General features: G+C 47.0%; 1 protein-coding gene across 2 annotated transcripts in view; it reads left to right on the forward strand.

Annotated features, from left to right (window-relative positions):
* EXOC2 (exocyst complex component 2) overlaps positions 1-16,925 on the forward strand; it is a 118,132-nt gene that overhangs the window by 93,883 nt on the left and 7,324 nt on the right. For both annotated transcript variants that reach the window (XM_061147751.1, XM_061147752.1), the window contains 2 exons: positions 14,363-14,418; positions 16,402-16,524. In XM_061147751.1, the coding sequence (XP_061003734.1) occupies positions 14,363-14,418; positions 16,402-16,524 (179 nt within the window). Of the gene's footprint in view, positions 1-14,362; positions 14,419-16,401; positions 16,525-16,925 lie in introns of those variants that run through there.

Consider the following 16,925-nt stretch of genomic DNA (forward strand, 5'->3'; position numbering starts at 1 on the left):
AGTCCCCTGCCCTCTCTGGATGAAGGGTCATTTCATCCACACACGGATCAGATAAGGATGATGTCTTTGAAAACACAGCCCCAATGCTATTACCAGATCTGGAAAAAAGTGTAACAATCCATTAATTTTATCAAATATCCAATTGCAATAGGAAAGAACCTTTTGTATTCTGTTATAGATTAATCACTAAAGGGATGGTGCCTGTAAGCTTAGATTGTACGTGGCTCATCTCTGGGAATTTTGCCTCTTGGGTCATGAGCATCGAGCTAGTAAAATGCTTTGGTTTAGCTCACAGAAAGCCTCCTGACCAGGCCCCCTGTGAATGGCTGCAGGGAGGAATTCACTCATGCCCTCTGGAGGCTCACGGAAACAGGGACGTGTTTGGCTTTGCCCTCTCCGTTTTCAGTGTAGAAGGAGCCTGAGTCCTGACTCAGGCAAGAAGGCTCTTTGGGGCACGAGCCCACCCTCCTCTCGTTTGCCAGCTTTCTGAATTCAGCTGTGTTCCTTGTCCTGACAGCTCACCTCTCAGTTACTGGCCTGTTTTGCAGCAAGCAGTCTGAGCTTAGACTCCAGAACACAGTCAGTGTCCAGAATTTTCATAAATGTTGTTTAGACAGTTCGGTCAGATCAGGGCTCATGTCAGGGTCCATGGGTTGCTTTTACTCGCGTGTCTCTGAAGTAATTTTTCCCTTCTCTAGGGCCTTTTCAATCCTAAAGGAAATCAGTCCTGAATAGTCATTGGAAGGACTGATGCTGAAGCTGAAACTCTTAATACTTTGGCTACCTGATTCAAAGAACTGACTCGCTGGAAAATACCCTGATGCTGGGAAAGATTGAAGGCAGGAAGAAAAGGGGGTGACACAGAGGTTGAGATGATCAGATGGCATCACCAACTTGATGGACGTGAGTTTGAGCAAGCTCTGTGAGTTAGTGATGGACAGGGAAGCCTGGCGTGCTGCAGTCCATGGGGTCGCAAAGAGTCGGACACGACTGAGTGATTGAACTGACTGATGGCCCTCTCTTCAGCTTATTTGTTGAATAAATCAGACGGTTCTATAGATACTCTCATTTTCTGGAGTTTTCATATTGTTTCCTCCTTGTGTAATCTGCCATGTTTCTCTGCCCCTTGTGTTTCCGAACTTATGATTAATGAAGCTTTATCAGTTTCAGGCTTGATTTTAATTTGGATTTTGTCACCAGGACGTCCGTAATGTTTGATTGTTCCCCTCTTTGTGATGTTGAGATTGAAAACTGGATTCAAGTGTTATCAGCTCGCTCCACCCTTTAAAACTGTCAAGCTTTTCATCAGTAGTTTTAGCACCATTGGTAATTGTTGCCATGATCTTTTATCTCCTAGTTGTTGTTCAGTCGCTAAGTTGTGTCCGACTCTTTGCCACCCCATGGACTGCGGCACACCAGGCTTCCCTGTCCTTCACAATCTCCTGGAGTTTGCTCAAGCTCATGTCCATTGAGTCGGTGATGCTATCCAACCATTTCATCCTCTGTTATCCCCTTCTCCTCCTGCCTTCAGTCTTTCCCAGCATCAGGGTCTTTTCCAATGAGTCGTCTCTTCTCGTCAGGTGGCCAAAGTATTGGCCTTATTTCCTTAGAGGTTGCAAACTAATGATTGGTAACTGGAGAATGAAATTAAAAAATAAAAAATTTCATCAACGATTTGGTTATTCTGAAGTCCAGTTCATACAGGAAAGGCAGGATAAAACTTGATTTTACTCTCTAGTTTTCAGAATGAGTTGGTTCCCTCACCATTTTTATTTAAAAGGTAATGAAGATGTTTTCTAATTATCATGGCTTGAGCATATTTTTCTAACTCAGCTTGAGCATATTTAATTGAGTGTCAATTCATTATCATAGTAATCAAACTGTTCCCTCTCTGGCTGGGAGTCTTTCCACAGGGGCTCCAGGCCTGCCTGCTCTCTGTGTCCAGGGGCCACACCCACTGAGTCCCTTCTCTCCTCAGATGTGCAGCCGGCCATCAGTCGGGTATGAAATGATATGAAATACGGAAAAACTTCCCTCTGTCAAATTTGTCTTATTCTTTCCACGTATGTGTCTGTCCTCCCTAGATTCCCCCCCTTGCCTTTTGTAATCCCTTTTGCTCTCGTTAAACCACACCCAGAAGTCCTGCACGATTGGACAAGCACTGCGTTCCCTTTGGTTTCTTACGTCTCAGCAGCACCATCGCTTCTGTTCAGTCACATCAGCTGGCCTTTGCCTTAACCACATGGTCCTGCCAGGCTGTGTCCCCTCTGGTGTTCGGGAAACTGTGTGGACATCTCGTAATTGTGAGTCTGCAGAACTTCCGTTTCTAGGTCCTGTGAACAGTATCCGAGGTTTTTTCACTCACTTCACCTGATTTTGTCTAATTATGACCAAGAGTCTTTTTCTAAAACTTGTGTGCGCCATGGGAGATAGCGGGGGGACCTCGTGCACATCCTGCCGTTGGTACGCTCCTTTCTGCTTCCCAGCTAATTGTTATCTCTGGTGACCTTGGCTGCTGTGAGCTTAGTGCTCATTCCGAACTCACAGGTGTTTGTCTGCAGATGGTTCTGGGTGAGGAGTTTGAAAGGGCGCCCAAGGGTCTGCCCCAGCTCTGGTCTCCAGCTCAGTGCACGACCTGGAGGCTGGTGGAGGCCGTGGCCCAGCATGCTAAGCCGACAGCGGCGCTGGCCCCTCCATTTGTCCACAAGCCCAGCCCACGAGCAGGCAGGCACCCCACGCGTCCACGGGGCGGACACCGCGGCTTGGCCCAGGAGGCACTGGCCCGTCATTGAGCAAGTCTGGCCTGGCTGTTGGAGCCACACTGTCTGCACTCGGATTCCTCCTCAGAACCGGGCGTGCCTCTGTCCTCCTGGCGCTGCACAGCACTGGTCCCCATGCCCAGCGTCGGGTGTGGGTTCCCTCGGAGTGCTGGAGTGCCCCTGGATTTGGGGGCATGGGGTGCCTGAGGGGCATGGTAAGAAGATAGCTCCAAATTGTTGCTTTCACCTGAAAACGGTGGCAAATGCTCACTTTCCCAGTTGTTTAAAACATGCACCACAATGGGAAGGGTGAGGTTCAGATGATTCCAGTTGTTGTATTTTGACTTCTTAACAAATTAGGTCACCGTCAAAAGTGTTTTAATAAATTAGCGGTTAACAGACTCTAAAGGACTGAAGTCACAGTAGTCAAAACTGAGGATAGACTGTGTCTAACGGAAACCCAGGAAGCATCTTTGTGCTCAGGGCAGATACCCGAGGCGCACAGGTGCGTGTGTGTCTGTGTGTGTGCACATGGTCTCCTCTCTTTACTGACAATCATTGTTAATGACATTATGTAGTTGTTACCCCTCCCCCAGGACTAGTGAGCCTTGTCAACACACCACTTCCGCCTCCCAAGACAGCTTACCTCCAACCATGGTGCAGGAGTTTTGATTTCAAAGGGAGTAGGAGAAATTACAGAACAGCCATGGGTAGACAGGTCTGAAGACTCAGTGTAGAAAGGGTAGAGAGATGTTAAGGACAGAACTTTTTTCATACTTCCATATTCACTTCCACTGCCTGCGTGGAAGTTCTCTTACCTACCTTCCTAAACTTTCTGTTTTGAACTTCACATTTCCCTTTGGTTTCTGGAATGGGGTGGGTCAGTCAGGGCCCCCAGTTGCTGTCTTCTAGGCAGAGCTGCTCTTCTCTGTGCTGAAACAGCGGTGACTGTTCGGAGGGTTTGCTGTGAACCCCAGGATGTGTAGTGTCATTTAAGTTGTGCATCCGTGAACCTTCCCCACCGTGGGCTGGGGGAGAACGGCCCCGAGCCTCTGCTACGCTTAGCTTCAACACTCCCACCCGCTCAGGTCTCTCGCGGGGCGTGCTCGGGGACGCCTTTTCACCCTCGCTAGGCATTTCCGGCCCTTCCTCCTCTGCAAGACCAGCCTTTGCAACCTGGCCCGGAGTCTTATGCACCTGGGGAGTGTCGTTACCTGAGTGTACTGCACACTCGGAAACTGCCAAGTTCACTGGTTCCAGAAGAGCATGCACACCTGCCAGATCTTGTGAGAACACCAAACCACGGCATGATCTTTGGATGTTTCACCTCCTCTGACCTGTCACAGCCAGACCAGAAATGCCAGCTCTCTGTGTCTCTCCCAACACCAGGTGAACTTTCGTGACCGTCTTCTCTTAATAATGAGCCAAGAAAGCCAACCCCTGGCTATTCTGAGTATAGCTTAACAGTTAGCCATTTGGATGGCCCTTTATTCTGCACATTCTGGTGGAAAACTTGTGAGTGTGTGTTTTAAAGCAGCGTCTCGAGAATTTCCTGGAAGCCCACGACAGAAAGGAAATTTTCAGGCTGGCCTCCCTCCCTGAAGCCGAGGATGTGTGGCTGACAGAAGCCGGGCTGCCCTGTGGCTCGGCTCCTCCATGAGCCGGTGCTCCGGCAGCCCCCCGTCTCCTCCACTCGTGGGGCAGCGGGACAGCTGCAGGGCAGGGGTCCTCCACAGGAGCAAGTGGAAGAGACTGTGAATAGAGCCTTCATGTTGTGCAGGAGGGGACTTGAGTATGAGTTTTCTTTTGGGTCATTTTACTTCAATTCTCTGTTAATATCTCATACTAGTAATCAAAATGTTTGAGTGACAACCAAAGTATATTCCCAAGCATGATATATTTGAAAACGCAGTTTTCAGCTTTGCAGTTGCTTTCACTTCTGATTGCAAATGCTGTGACAGCCTGTGATTGCAGTAATAAGGACCTGAGATTGTACGTGGAGTGCATGTCACTCCGAGCAAGTTTGTGTATTGAAGGAGAGATGATGGTAGGCTTTATAAAACCACAAAGGTACTTTCAGGGACTTCAGACGTGATGGAAATGAAAGGCACGCACCTTCTTGTATTGCACAGTTGGGTTGTGTTAGTGAAAAGAAAAATTGGTGTACATTCTTAGACTTTTCTCTTTTTTCCTCTGTGCTGTACTGTGACTTTTTTATCTTATGCTAAGGAAAATAGGTGTGGAAATCCTTTTTTTTTTTTTTATTTTAAACTAGAGCAAGTGCTCCTTTTAGACACATTGATGGGTCCATATCCACCTAGATGGCATGTAGACTGCTGCTGACATGGTTTGGGAAGCAGGGTCGCTCTGCCTTCCCCGGGAGAAGGCTGGCAGAGGCAGCGGTGCGCTTGGCGGGGGCCCACTCCCTCCCAGGATGTCCCCGAGGGGAGCAAGTGTCTCTGCACCAGCAGACAGCGTCTCCACTGCAGCTCTGTCTGAAGTAACTGGAAGCTGGAGACCAGTTAGTGCCCACAGCATGGAGTGGGCATGTGAGTGTGACATGCTCATCCAGGCAGGGAGACCTGTCCCACCTGAGGCCAGGCCCTGACGTTGAATAGAGCCCGAAGGGCGGCACGCTGCTCCCTCCTCTGCTGGGGAGTGCGGGCAGTCTGCACGGGGAGGCGTGGGCAGGCGGGGCCACCTCCCAGTCCTGGGCCGACAGGGACAAGGTGCAGGAGCGCCTGTGGGGAGCAGGCTGCCGTGTCTCCACTGAGATGCTGGTACATGTGTGTGCGGGAAATAGGATATATGTGCTTTCCTAGCTGAGAGTTCTGTTTAACTGGAAAAGAGGGGACAACTCCTACTTGCAGACTTAGAAACCTTAACAGCAGAACATCACAATTAGCAAGGATGACCATTGGCGCTGTTTCCAAGCTCACATCTTGCGGTGGTGCTTTGCAGTCTCTCAGCTCTGATAGCCGCAAGGTCCAGGTCTCCACTGCAACTGGCCAGGCCTGCAGCCCCTCCTCACAATTATACTTCTCCATGTGCTGACTCCAGAGATCCCTTCTGATATACATGAAGACGAAGCTCCAGGTTAACTCTTGGCTTTCATGTTTTTTCTGCCTTTGATTTTATTACAGCTCCTCTCTTTTTGATTCCAAGGCCTTTTCTTTGGTTTAATAGCAGAAGCTTGGCCTAGTTGGACCTTGCTGCTTACACTGTGGGTGGAACCTGGTCCTGAGAGTGGACGCTCCGTGCTCTGCTCACCATGCCGGCTCCAGCGTTGGAAGCAGAGCTGCACAGGACCAGGCCACCTGCAGCGGCCACACACGTGCACCCTCTGCCACGGCCACGGCTTAAGACAGTGGGGCTGCCGTCCTAAAGCAGGCTGTCAGGCTCCAGAGCCGTGGTCTGCAGTCCGGCTTCCCTCACAAGCGTTTATTAGTTTGATTTCCTTTGAGGTCATTGTTGTTGAGGGCTGGGGCCGGGCTCCTAGAGGTTGTGAAATCTGAAGATTCTACAGACCTTTATGAAGTATGTATATAACTGTAACACCTCACAGTGTGAAACAAACACATTTGCATATGTAGAATGAGTTCTGTTTTCTTGTCACCTTTATATTTTTTATTTTTAATTGAAGGGTAATTGCTTTATAATGTTGTGTTGATTTCTGCCATGCAGCAACGTGAATCAGCCATAAATACGCGTGTGTCCCTTCCCACCTGCGCCCCCCTCCCACCCGGCGCGGGGAGGGAGGTTGTCACAGAGCCCCGAGCTGAGCTCGGGTTGCACAGCGGTCCCCGCTAGCTGTTACACGTGCTCGTGTGCACACGTCAGTGCTACTCTCTCGACTCGTCCCACCCTGCCCGCCCTCCGCTCTGTCCACAGGTCCGTTCTCCATGTCTGTGTCTCTGTTCCTGCCCTGCAAATAGACTCGTCAGTACCATTTTTCTAGATTCCGTATTTATGCAGTAATATACAGTATCTTTTTATTTTACGTCATTCTGTATGACAGGCTCTCGGTTCGCCCAACTGATTCATTCATTTTTACTTTTCTAATTGAAGTTGCCTTCTAATGAAAACATTTTTTTCCTGCCAAAAGAAGAAATTGAAGCAAATAAAATTGATTTATATTAATATTAATTAAATTTTTATACCTTTAAGTCTAAAATTCAGTATCACTTTTGAATGTTGAAACTGATACTTCATGCTAAATGTATCGTGTTCTATAATATTTTAGGTTAGAATAAGTTCACAGACTATTTTACACATCAGATTCTGACTTTGAAATCGGAGAGATTGTGACTCCCTTGCCTGTATTAGAATCTTCAAAGGTAAAGTTTGTCTCTGAAGTTTATGAAAGCTAAACTCTTATGAATATAAATCCTCTTAGAAATGGAAAAAATAAGCCATGAAATAAATTTACTATTATTTTCATGGATGGTGATATTTTATTTTCTGTTTTCATAAGACAAAGTTTTCCTATTCATATTTAAAAACTAGGAGATATATTCAGTTCAGTTGTTCAGTCGTGTCCGACTCTTTGCAATCCCATGGACTGCAGCACGCCAGGCCTCCCTGTCCATCACCAACTCCCGGAGTTTACTCAGACTCATGTCCATTGAGTCAGAGATGCCATCTAACCATCTCATCCTCTGTCGTCCCCTTCTCCTCCCACCTTCAATCTTTGCCAGCATCAGGGTCTTTTCAAATGAGTCAGTTCTTCGCATCAGGTGGCCAAAGTATTGGAGTTTCAGCTTCAACATCAGTCCTTCCAGTGAACATTCAGGACTGATTTCCTTTAGGATTGACTGGTTGAATCTCCTTGTAGTCCAAGGGACTCTCAAGAGTCTTCTGCAACACCACAGTTCAAAAGCATCAATTCTTTGGCATTCAGCTTTCTTTATGGTCCAACTCTCACATCCATACATGACTACTGGAAAAACCATAGCCTTGACTAGATGGACCTTTGTTGGCAAAGTAATGTCTCTGCTTTTTAATATGTTGTCTAGGTTGGTCATAACTTTCCTTCCAAAGAGTAAGCGTCTTTTAATTTCATGGCTGCAGTCACCATCTGCAGTGATTTTGGAGCCCCAAAAAATAAAGTCTTGCCACTGTTTCCCCATCGATTTGCCATGAAGTGATGGGACTGGATCCCATGATCTTTGTTTTCTGAATGTTGAGCTTAAAGCCAACTTTTTCACTCTCCTCTTTGACTTTCTTCAAGAGGCTCTTTAGTTCTTCTTTGTTTTCTGCCGTAAGGGTGGTGTCATCTGCATATCTGAGGTTATTGATATTTCTCCCAGCAATCTTGATTCCAGCTTGTGCTTCATCCAGCCCAGCGTTTCTCATGATGTACTCTGCACATAAGTCAAATAAGAAGGGTGACTTATTTACAGCCTCGTACATACAGCCTTGATGTACTCCTTTTCCTATTTGGAACCAGTCTTGTTCCATGTTCAGTTCTAACTGTTGCTTCCTGACCTGTATACAGATTTCTCAAGAGGCAGGTCAGGTGGTCTGGTATTCCCATCTCTTTCAGAATTTTCCAGAGTTTATTGTGATCCACATAGTCAAAGGCTCTGGCATAGTCAATAAAGCAGAAATAGATGTTTTTCTGGAACTCTCTTGCTTTTTTGATGATCCAGCGGATGTTGGCAATTTGATCTCTGGTTCCTCTGCCTTTTCTAAAACCAGTTTGAACATCTGGAAGTTCACAGTTCACATATTGTTGAAGCCTGGCTTGGAGAATTTTGAGCATTACTTTGCTAGCATGTGAGATGAGTGCAATTGTGTGATAGTTTGAGCATTCTTTGGCATTGCCTTTCTTAGGGATTGGAATGAAAACTGACTTTTCCAGTCTTATGGCCACTGCTGAGTTTTCCAAATTTGCTGGCATATTGAGTGCAGCACTTTCACAGCATCATCTTTCAGGATTTAAAATAGCTCAACTGGAATTTCCATCACCTCCACTAGCTTTGTTCGTAGTGATGCTTCCTAAGGCCCACTTGACTTCACATTCCAGGGTTTCTGGCTCTAGGTGAGTGATCACACCATCGTGGTTATCTGGGTTGTGAAGATCTTTTTTGTACAGTTCTTCTGTGTATTCCTACCACCTCTTCTTAATGTCTTCTGCTTCTGTTAGGTCCATACCATTTCTGTCCTATATTGAGCCCATCTTTGCCTGAAATGTTCCCTTGGTATCTCAGATTTTCTTGAAGAGATCTTTAGTCTTTCCCATTCTATTGCTTTCCTCTATTTCTTTGCATTGATCACTGAGGAAGGCTTTCTTATCTCTCCTTGCTATTCTTTGGAACTCTGCATTCAAATGGGTATATCTTTCCATTTCTCCTTTGCTTTTGGCTTCTCTTCTTTTCACAGCTATTTGTAAGGCCTCCTCAGACAGCCATTTTGCTTTTTTGCATTTCTTTTTCTTGTGGATGGTCTTGCTCCCTGTCTCCTGTACAACGTCATGAACCTCCATCCATAGTTCATCAGGCACTCTATCAGATCTAGTCCCTTAAATCTATTTCTCACTTCCACTGTACGATCGTTAGGGATTTGATTTAGGTCATACCTGAATGGTCTAGTGGTTTTCCCTACTTACTTCAATTTAAGTCTGAATTTGGCAATAAGGAGTTCATGATCTGAGATATATTAATTAAAGCCCAAAAAAAAAGGATTCTGAGAAAGAAAATAGAAAACTGTAGAGACCTATTTATTCATTCATATACTACATATGAAATGGGTTCTTTTGACCCCAAGCATTCATTTACAAATCCCAGATATGTCAAGAAAGAGTGAATTAAACATAAAGACCTGGACCTGAAGCTGTTCTCTGCTCCAGCACAAGTGGTTTTGCAGCAGAAGTTTTAAGCCTTTCTAACTGACAGTGTTGATGCCGTTTCTGGTTGCCTTTAATAGGCCGTAATTTCAATAATGTGTCTTCACACTGTAATTGAATAGATGATTTACTTGAAAAGAAATACCCCAAAGTTCTTTCATGTAGTGTTTCAGTTTGACCAAAAAAAAAGTACATTGTGGGATATTTATAGTATTTTTCAATCTATTTTTATCTGTAGACTAGGACTGGTAACTGATTTAGGGCACAAGGGTTAAAAACAGGAAATGTGGTTTATAAAGTAGGCAGTCTCTCCAGAGTTTCCAGAGTCAGACTTTTATTACTGAGTGCAGTGTTTCAGAACAACAAGAGGCAGGGTGCCTGAGACCAGCCATGTGTGGAGGATTTAGCAGGAAGTGCCTTGGAGGAAAGCTGGGTGTTGGGGAGGGGGGGACCAGTGTCTTCTGTACTTGCAGTGTCTCTGTCCACCTCTCGCTCAGACACTTTATTCTGTCGGTCTAAGTCTTGTATAACAGAGTAAATTTCCTTTGACCTTTGCATTTTGCTTGAATTTTTCTTATAGTGTTTTGATGGAAAGTTTTGTCATCATCATAGTTGAGAAGCGTATATTATGGTTTTTATTAATTATAGTAAGTAGAGAATCCAAGTAGAAAGTAAAATAGCATGAGGAAGTGGGGGTTTAATTTTGAGTGGCCTTTTCAATTTCAAGTTGGCAGAATGGATCAAAATCTTTGACTCAGCAATTTCCCTTCTGGAAGGTATCTGAGTAAATTATTCTATGAGAGTGTAAGGACCGGTAGCCTCGTGGTGTTGTTGATGATGTTGTATACTGAAAGGTAGCGTGACTGCTGAGTAGTAGGGTAAGTTATGAGTGCGTAGAAGTAATGAAACAACTTAGAATAAGTAAGATGAGTAAATTACGGCACATCCATGCTAAAAAACCCTCAGCAGCCAGTGATGATAAGGTCAGTGTGTGCACACCAGCACTGAAGAGTGCATGGACATCAGGGAAAGAAGCAAGACTCAGCAATGAGCACTGTCATCTTACTTTTTAGGAAAAAAGATTATATTCGTAGGAGACACACCATGCTAGGGAGAAAGATAAAGGGGAAGCTTACTGGACTTTTGTTATTAGGAAAACTTACAACTCTGTGTCTTCTTTTCAGTGTGCATTTAATATTTTCAAAACAAGAATATAGTCTTGATCAATCCAAAGTTTTCACTATTCTGGTCTTTAATGTGGATACTCTGTAGAGAGGACTGCCTAGCCACTTGTCCAAATTATTATAGGAAGACTCAAGTCTGCCTATATAGCACTCTTGAACTGAATAGACAGTTTCCCATTTGTCCAAATTATCATAGGAAAACTCGAGTCTGCCTGTATAACACTTTTTAATTGGAAAAAAACAGTGTCCCGTATTTCAAGGAGAAAACCCGAAGCTTCAGTCAGTGTGTGCCCCGGTGCACCTGTGTTTCAGGCTGTCGCTGGGTGTCGTTCCTGAGGGAGGCACAGAAGGGCTCTGCTTGCTTTTCCGCTGGTAGGGCCCGTTTCTCCACAGACAGCGCTGAGGGGTCTTGTCAAGCAGACGCGCCGTTTTACTGCTGCGAACGGTTCTGTTCCTGGAGCCTGCTTTCTGAGGGCTGCTTCCGAGACCCGGTAAGGCTCTCTCCTGTGGGGGAACACGAGGGGCATGTAGCCCTGTGAGGAGGGGGCTTTGTTTTTTGTGAGTTTGTTCTTGAGGCCACTCCCCTGTCCCCAGCACGTGGAACAGAGTCTGGCAGGTAACAGTAATAGGCATTCAATAAAAATTCTGCTAGTTATTCCAAAATGGTGTCCTCCCTATTTGATTAAAACAGGAAACCAATAAATGCAGCTAGAAGAGAGACTTCTTTTCCACTTTGATGTATGAAAAACAAGACCTTCATTGTTGGCAAAGATGCTCTGAGGTCCAGGCCCCCGTGTGAGAAGCCCCTCCTGCGGGGGGCCCGGGGACTCTTGCCCAGAAGAGCTGGGCTCTGCCACTCCGTGGGGAATTCCCGCTGCGCCACTGGGCGCCCTGCTTGGCGACAGTCTGGACTGGTGCTGTGTGGGTGGGGACACTTCTCTCTTCAAATACCATGACACACTCTGATTCCACGTTCGGAGTTGAGGAGGCAAGATTGTAAATACTCAGAAGCTCTTCTCATTCTGTGTCTGAAGAACATGGAAAGTCGTGGGCGTTCATCTAAGAGGAACCTTCTTACAAACAACACCGACTGCCGCATCACAACAGAGCGGTGCTTGCTCTGCCTTCCTGTGTGCGTGCCTGCCTGCTCGAGGCCCGCGAGGTTGGCATTCATGACCCGCTCTGCTGGGCTGACCTGAGAGCCAGCACCCATCCCGAGTGTTCACGGTTCTAGGAGGCGGGCGTCTTCTAGGTACCTGGCATAGTGAGCGTTCAGGCCGTGTTGATGTTCTGTTCTTTGGAGCAGGCCGTTTACTCAGGGATACAGCTGGAAAAATCAGGCTGAAAACAGATGTATTTAGCCTCAGCAGTATTGTATTCTGCTGTACTTTCTTTATTCAAGTTATGTTTTCCAAATGGATCCTGAAAACTTACTTCAGAAGGCTGCCTTTGTTTTCTTAAATCCTGTGAAAGGGGAGAGACTTGCTTTAGCAGACATCCCCTTCACACAGACACCCAGCGTTGACCCTCTTTGTGGATACTGCAGAATCCTGCCTGTGCTTTTTCTCTCACGTTTGTTCACTCACGCGTTCACTTTTCAGCCTAAGAGGACTCAACCCTGGGAGCGTCATCGTGAGTAAGCACATGCTGCCTTTGCCCTCTTGTTTCTTATGCGTAAACATTCTTGAGCTGCCGCCCAGCCTGTGTGGTGGGTGTGAGGCCCCAGAGGTGCAGTGAAGGGGGCAAGCCCCATACCCACGGAGCTGACAGTCCAGCAGGGAGACGGCGTCAGCCAACTTGGCCGGGGGGCCTGGCGGAGCCTGCGTGCCGGCCCGGCCGCACCGGGGAGAGCTCCCTGCCTCGCTGTCCTCTGAGAGATGCCCCGTGTGGAGCAGGCAGCACCTCTGCTGCAGCTCACCAGTCAGGGCCGTCCAGGAGCTCTGGGGAGGCCTGAGGTCAGGGCCGGCTGCGGTTCTCGTTCACTCAGCCCGTCTCCCCGATGTCACCTGGGAGCCAGGCGCCCCTTCCATGGGGCAGGCGACATGCACCATCCTTCCCAAACCCGTGCAGAGTGTGAGCAGAGAGTTCCGGCGAGCTCACAGCCTCCTGAGGACTCTGTGTGTGTTTGCACATGCGTGTGTGTGTGTGGTCACTGTGGCGGGCCCAGGAACTGCTTTTACCTCTGGATGTGCAGAAGCCAGCCCTCCACACGGTTCAATTTAAAGACTCGAGTCTTAAGCCCAGTGGTTGGGTTGACCAGAGCACAGCGCTGAGGCCCACAAGCCCCTGCCTGGCCTAGGGGGTATTCTCTCGGGGAGCCAGCTCTGCTGGTCATCACACTAGTCACACATTTCACCTTTCACCTTTCACCTTCACTGGTATGGCTGTTTCCTCCCAAATAGGACTTGTTACCACCCTGCAGCTGTCCTTGTTCTCAGGAAGAATCAACATACTTCTATATTGTATTTAATTATGTTTCAATCTGTTTTCTCAGTTATTCCATCAGCAAAATAGAACCAAAGAAATATTTATGAGATTGGCTCCTCAAAATTTGTGAGCATCCACACACGGCCCGGAACACAACGGCCTCTGACGCAGCTGTGTGTTTAGAATCCACACATGCCGGGCCCTCACGGGGGTTGTGGTTCAGCCCTCCTAACTCATCAGCAGCTTGGGCAGATTGTGGGGAAAGTGACTTTGCAACACAATTTTCTGTTTCATACAGAAGAAATTCTCAGTTCATGCTGTTAACTGTGGAAGGCGTCCTGAAATACTGTTCTCCTCCAAGTGAAAGTAATTGTTTTGGAGTTACTAGAGCAGTATTTTGTTTTTATACTTTTTCTTACAAAATAGCACTGGGGCTCTTAGGAGCCCTGTGAGCACCAGGGCCTCCTCACTGCAACCCCACAAAGGGTGTGAACCTCACACTTGTGGATGGGGGATGGGGTGGTCTCCCAGTCCTCCTGCCGCAGGTCCTGGCTTGTGGGGAGGAGATGGGTCTGGACCATGCTCTCACCTGCTGACCACCCCTCCCCAGCGTGTGCCGGCGCTGGAGGGCAGCCCTGCCAGCCTCAAGTCCTGGGTTTGTCCAGTCTCTAACTTGCTTACAGAATCAGGTGGAATGTATCTTTTTCAGAAGTTTCTCCCAGAACTTAAATTTCTAAGATCGAAATAGTTATTCTGCATAATTTGACTTTAAATTTGGAAGCCGATGCTGCAGCAGGTGTGTAGCAGGTGTTTCATAAACTCTGGTAAATATTCTCCTTTGGTCTTGGTCTGGTGTGTGTGTGTTTACACATACGTACATATGAAGAACGTGTATGAAGACATCGACGGGCAGTTTTAAATTTCACTTTTGAAGCAGACTGATTACAGAGGACAGAACAATGAGAGAAATGGAAGAACTATGAAAGAAAACTTGCAGTTCTGCCCTTTTTAAAGACTTGTATGAGTGTAGCCCTCTGGCCATTTGCCCCCAGGAGCTTTGGGCCTGTGCTGTCCATCTGCCTCATGGAAGGTGTGAGGCACTCACATCTCCACTGAATGCCTTTCCCTCCCCCGTCTGATTGCAGGTGTCAGAAACTACTTGAAAGAAGCATTGGTGAATATAATCGCCGTGCATGCAGAGGTAAGCTGTCGCTAACTATTCCTAAGTGGTGTGGGTAACTGGGCAAGAAAGCAGGGGCAAATTCAGTGGTTCTTAAGGGGGTCTTCTTCCTTCAGAATGTATTTTTAGTCTGACTAAAACACAGATTTGAGTGTTTTACTGAGTTTTACTGAATAAAACACAGTATCTGGTTTCAATGCCCGTATGTGCGTGTTTTAACTATGAGAGTATTTTTTCTGAAATTTGGTATGTTTTTTCCTCATAATTAAAACTAATGGATATTTGGAAGGTAAAGAGGTTAGAGAGTGAAAGGATGTTTTCTCCACCTTGGGTACCCGTTGCCCTCGTTTTCACCAGGTACCAGTGAGTGTTGGCATCTTACTCTGGCAGCCGTGGGGCGTGCTGGAGGGACAGGCTCAGCCTGTGGCAGGGCGCAGGCGGTGGCCTCCCCTCTGTGACTGATGAGGGTACCCGGACACCGGTGCTGCCGGTCACGCCTGGCCTGCTCCCCGGGGAGCTTTCCACTAGTGTCCCATCCACCATTGTCCCCACTGTGGCTGCTTTTGCAGTTCACAGTTGTGGACTTCCGGCTCAGCTGCAGCCTGTGGGCCATCGTCCAGTAGATGAGGTGGGCCCAGCAGAGAGGTTCTCGGTAGAAGACTGCTGTTGCAGTGACCACTGCCAAAAGACCTCCTTCTGAGTGTCTTCCTCTGTGCAGGTGCATCAGGGGGTGAGGTCTGCATCACCCTCTGTACCCACACGTACTGTCTCGGTCACCTCGGTGACCTGGAGACACATGGTCATGGAGGCTGAACCAGAGCGTGAGCGAAGGACACAGTTGCCTGCTTGCCGAGGCAGCCACGTCCAGCAGCCTCTGCAGAGAGCGGGCCGTGGTGTCCATCCTTCTCAGGTCCTTGTGTGGCATGGTACACTCATTTTCCGTGAGATAAAGTTTTACATGGTTTAGCTCAGGCAGGAATTTACCACATACACCTTTTTATGATGAGTGGCATACTTTAAACTTTAATACTTTTTATACATCAGAGATCTTTATAAAAACGCTCTTCTGTTAGGTTAGCTTCTGGAAAAATCAGTGTGGCATTAGATCCTCAGGCGGTGGAGACAGCCCGTCGCAGGCGGTGCCAAGGGCGCTGCAGGGTGTGTGGGCCTTTGAGTGATGGTGGTGACTCCTACTGAGGCACCCACTGTCATTGTTTACAAACAAACAAACAAAAAAGGCTTTTCTGGTCCCTTTTCCACACATCCCAGGGGCTGAAAGTAGAATTCTGTACGTAACATTTACTGTTTACTGTTCCCAAACAGTCTTACCTTGCCCAGAATTTTCTTCAATGCTAAGGTTATGTTTGGGTTGATCTGAAGGTTTAAGACTAGTGATTAAATCTGAAAAATGGAAAAGCTAAAAAGAAAATATGATTTAGTTTAATATATGTCAGGATAGTAATGTTTCACCAAATATAGTAATTCTTAGTTTGAAACTATCAAAATTCAAAACTTGAAAATGGTGTTTTTGTCAAATGAAAGGAAATATACTTTTAATTCAGCAAATAGTAAAATTGGAAAGTCTTGTGCAATACAGAGTTATGTACCCAGTATGAAGTAGCAGTTGTTTTGATCCAAGGAGAGTCTGACCCAGTATGTTAAGGAGTGTCTGACCCAGTATGTTTTTGTGTCTACAATTTCCTCTTTAGAAATCACATTTCTTCTTGTGAAAAGGGTAAGAGGAGGAAAAAATCCTTAAAACTGTTTCACCTTGTCACCATCAGCAGCACCTTTCAGAGTTCTCTCTGCCGATCTGTTTTTGGAGGTTACCTTTTATCGTGGGTCGGGGAACCCGGCGGGAGAGTCGGCCGCGTCTCCCTCCCATTCCTGGCTCAGGAGGCCTGGGGGCGGTTTTGCTTCGCACATCCCTTTGTGTCTAACACATTCAGGTCAAGGAAAGTCCCCCTAACACACCATTTCTTCGTATTTTCAACCTTCCGTCAGGTGTTCACTGTCTCCAAGGACCTGGTGCCCCGGGTGCTGTCCAGGGTGGTGGAGGCGGTCTCTGAGGAGCTGAGTCGGCTCATGCAGTGCGTCTCATCCTTCAGCAAAAATGGAGCTTTACAGGTACCACACCAGTCCTGTGCATCTGGACACAGTTGTTTAAACCACGGAGACGTGTGTCGGTTGTAGCCCCAGGAGGTCCACACAAGCTTTGTGTTATTTCCTGGTGGCTCTGCCAGTTGCGGGGTGCACCGTCCCCTGGGACCACATCCAGGACGTCAGCAGCCCCAGAGCTGCTCTCCCTTCAGAGTGTGGCAATGCCTGTGGGCCTCTCTGAATGCAGAGTCCTCGGCTCGGTCATGTTCTTCTTGTTTGTTTTACAGATGTCTGCACTACATCTAATTTAACAGGGAATTTTTAGCAACTTACTTGTAAATAGTCTTTCCAGAGCAATCAGTGCGGTTTGCATAGAAATGACAGCTATTTCTTTCTACTCATACTCCATTGGTTTATGTTGTATTTCA

Source organism: Dama dama, chromosome 7 (assembly GCF_033118175.1).
Source record: "Dama dama isolate Ldn47 chromosome 7, ASM3311817v1, whole genome shotgun sequence".
Lineage (NCBI taxonomy): Eukaryota > Metazoa > Chordata > Mammalia > Artiodactyla > Cervidae > Dama > Dama dama.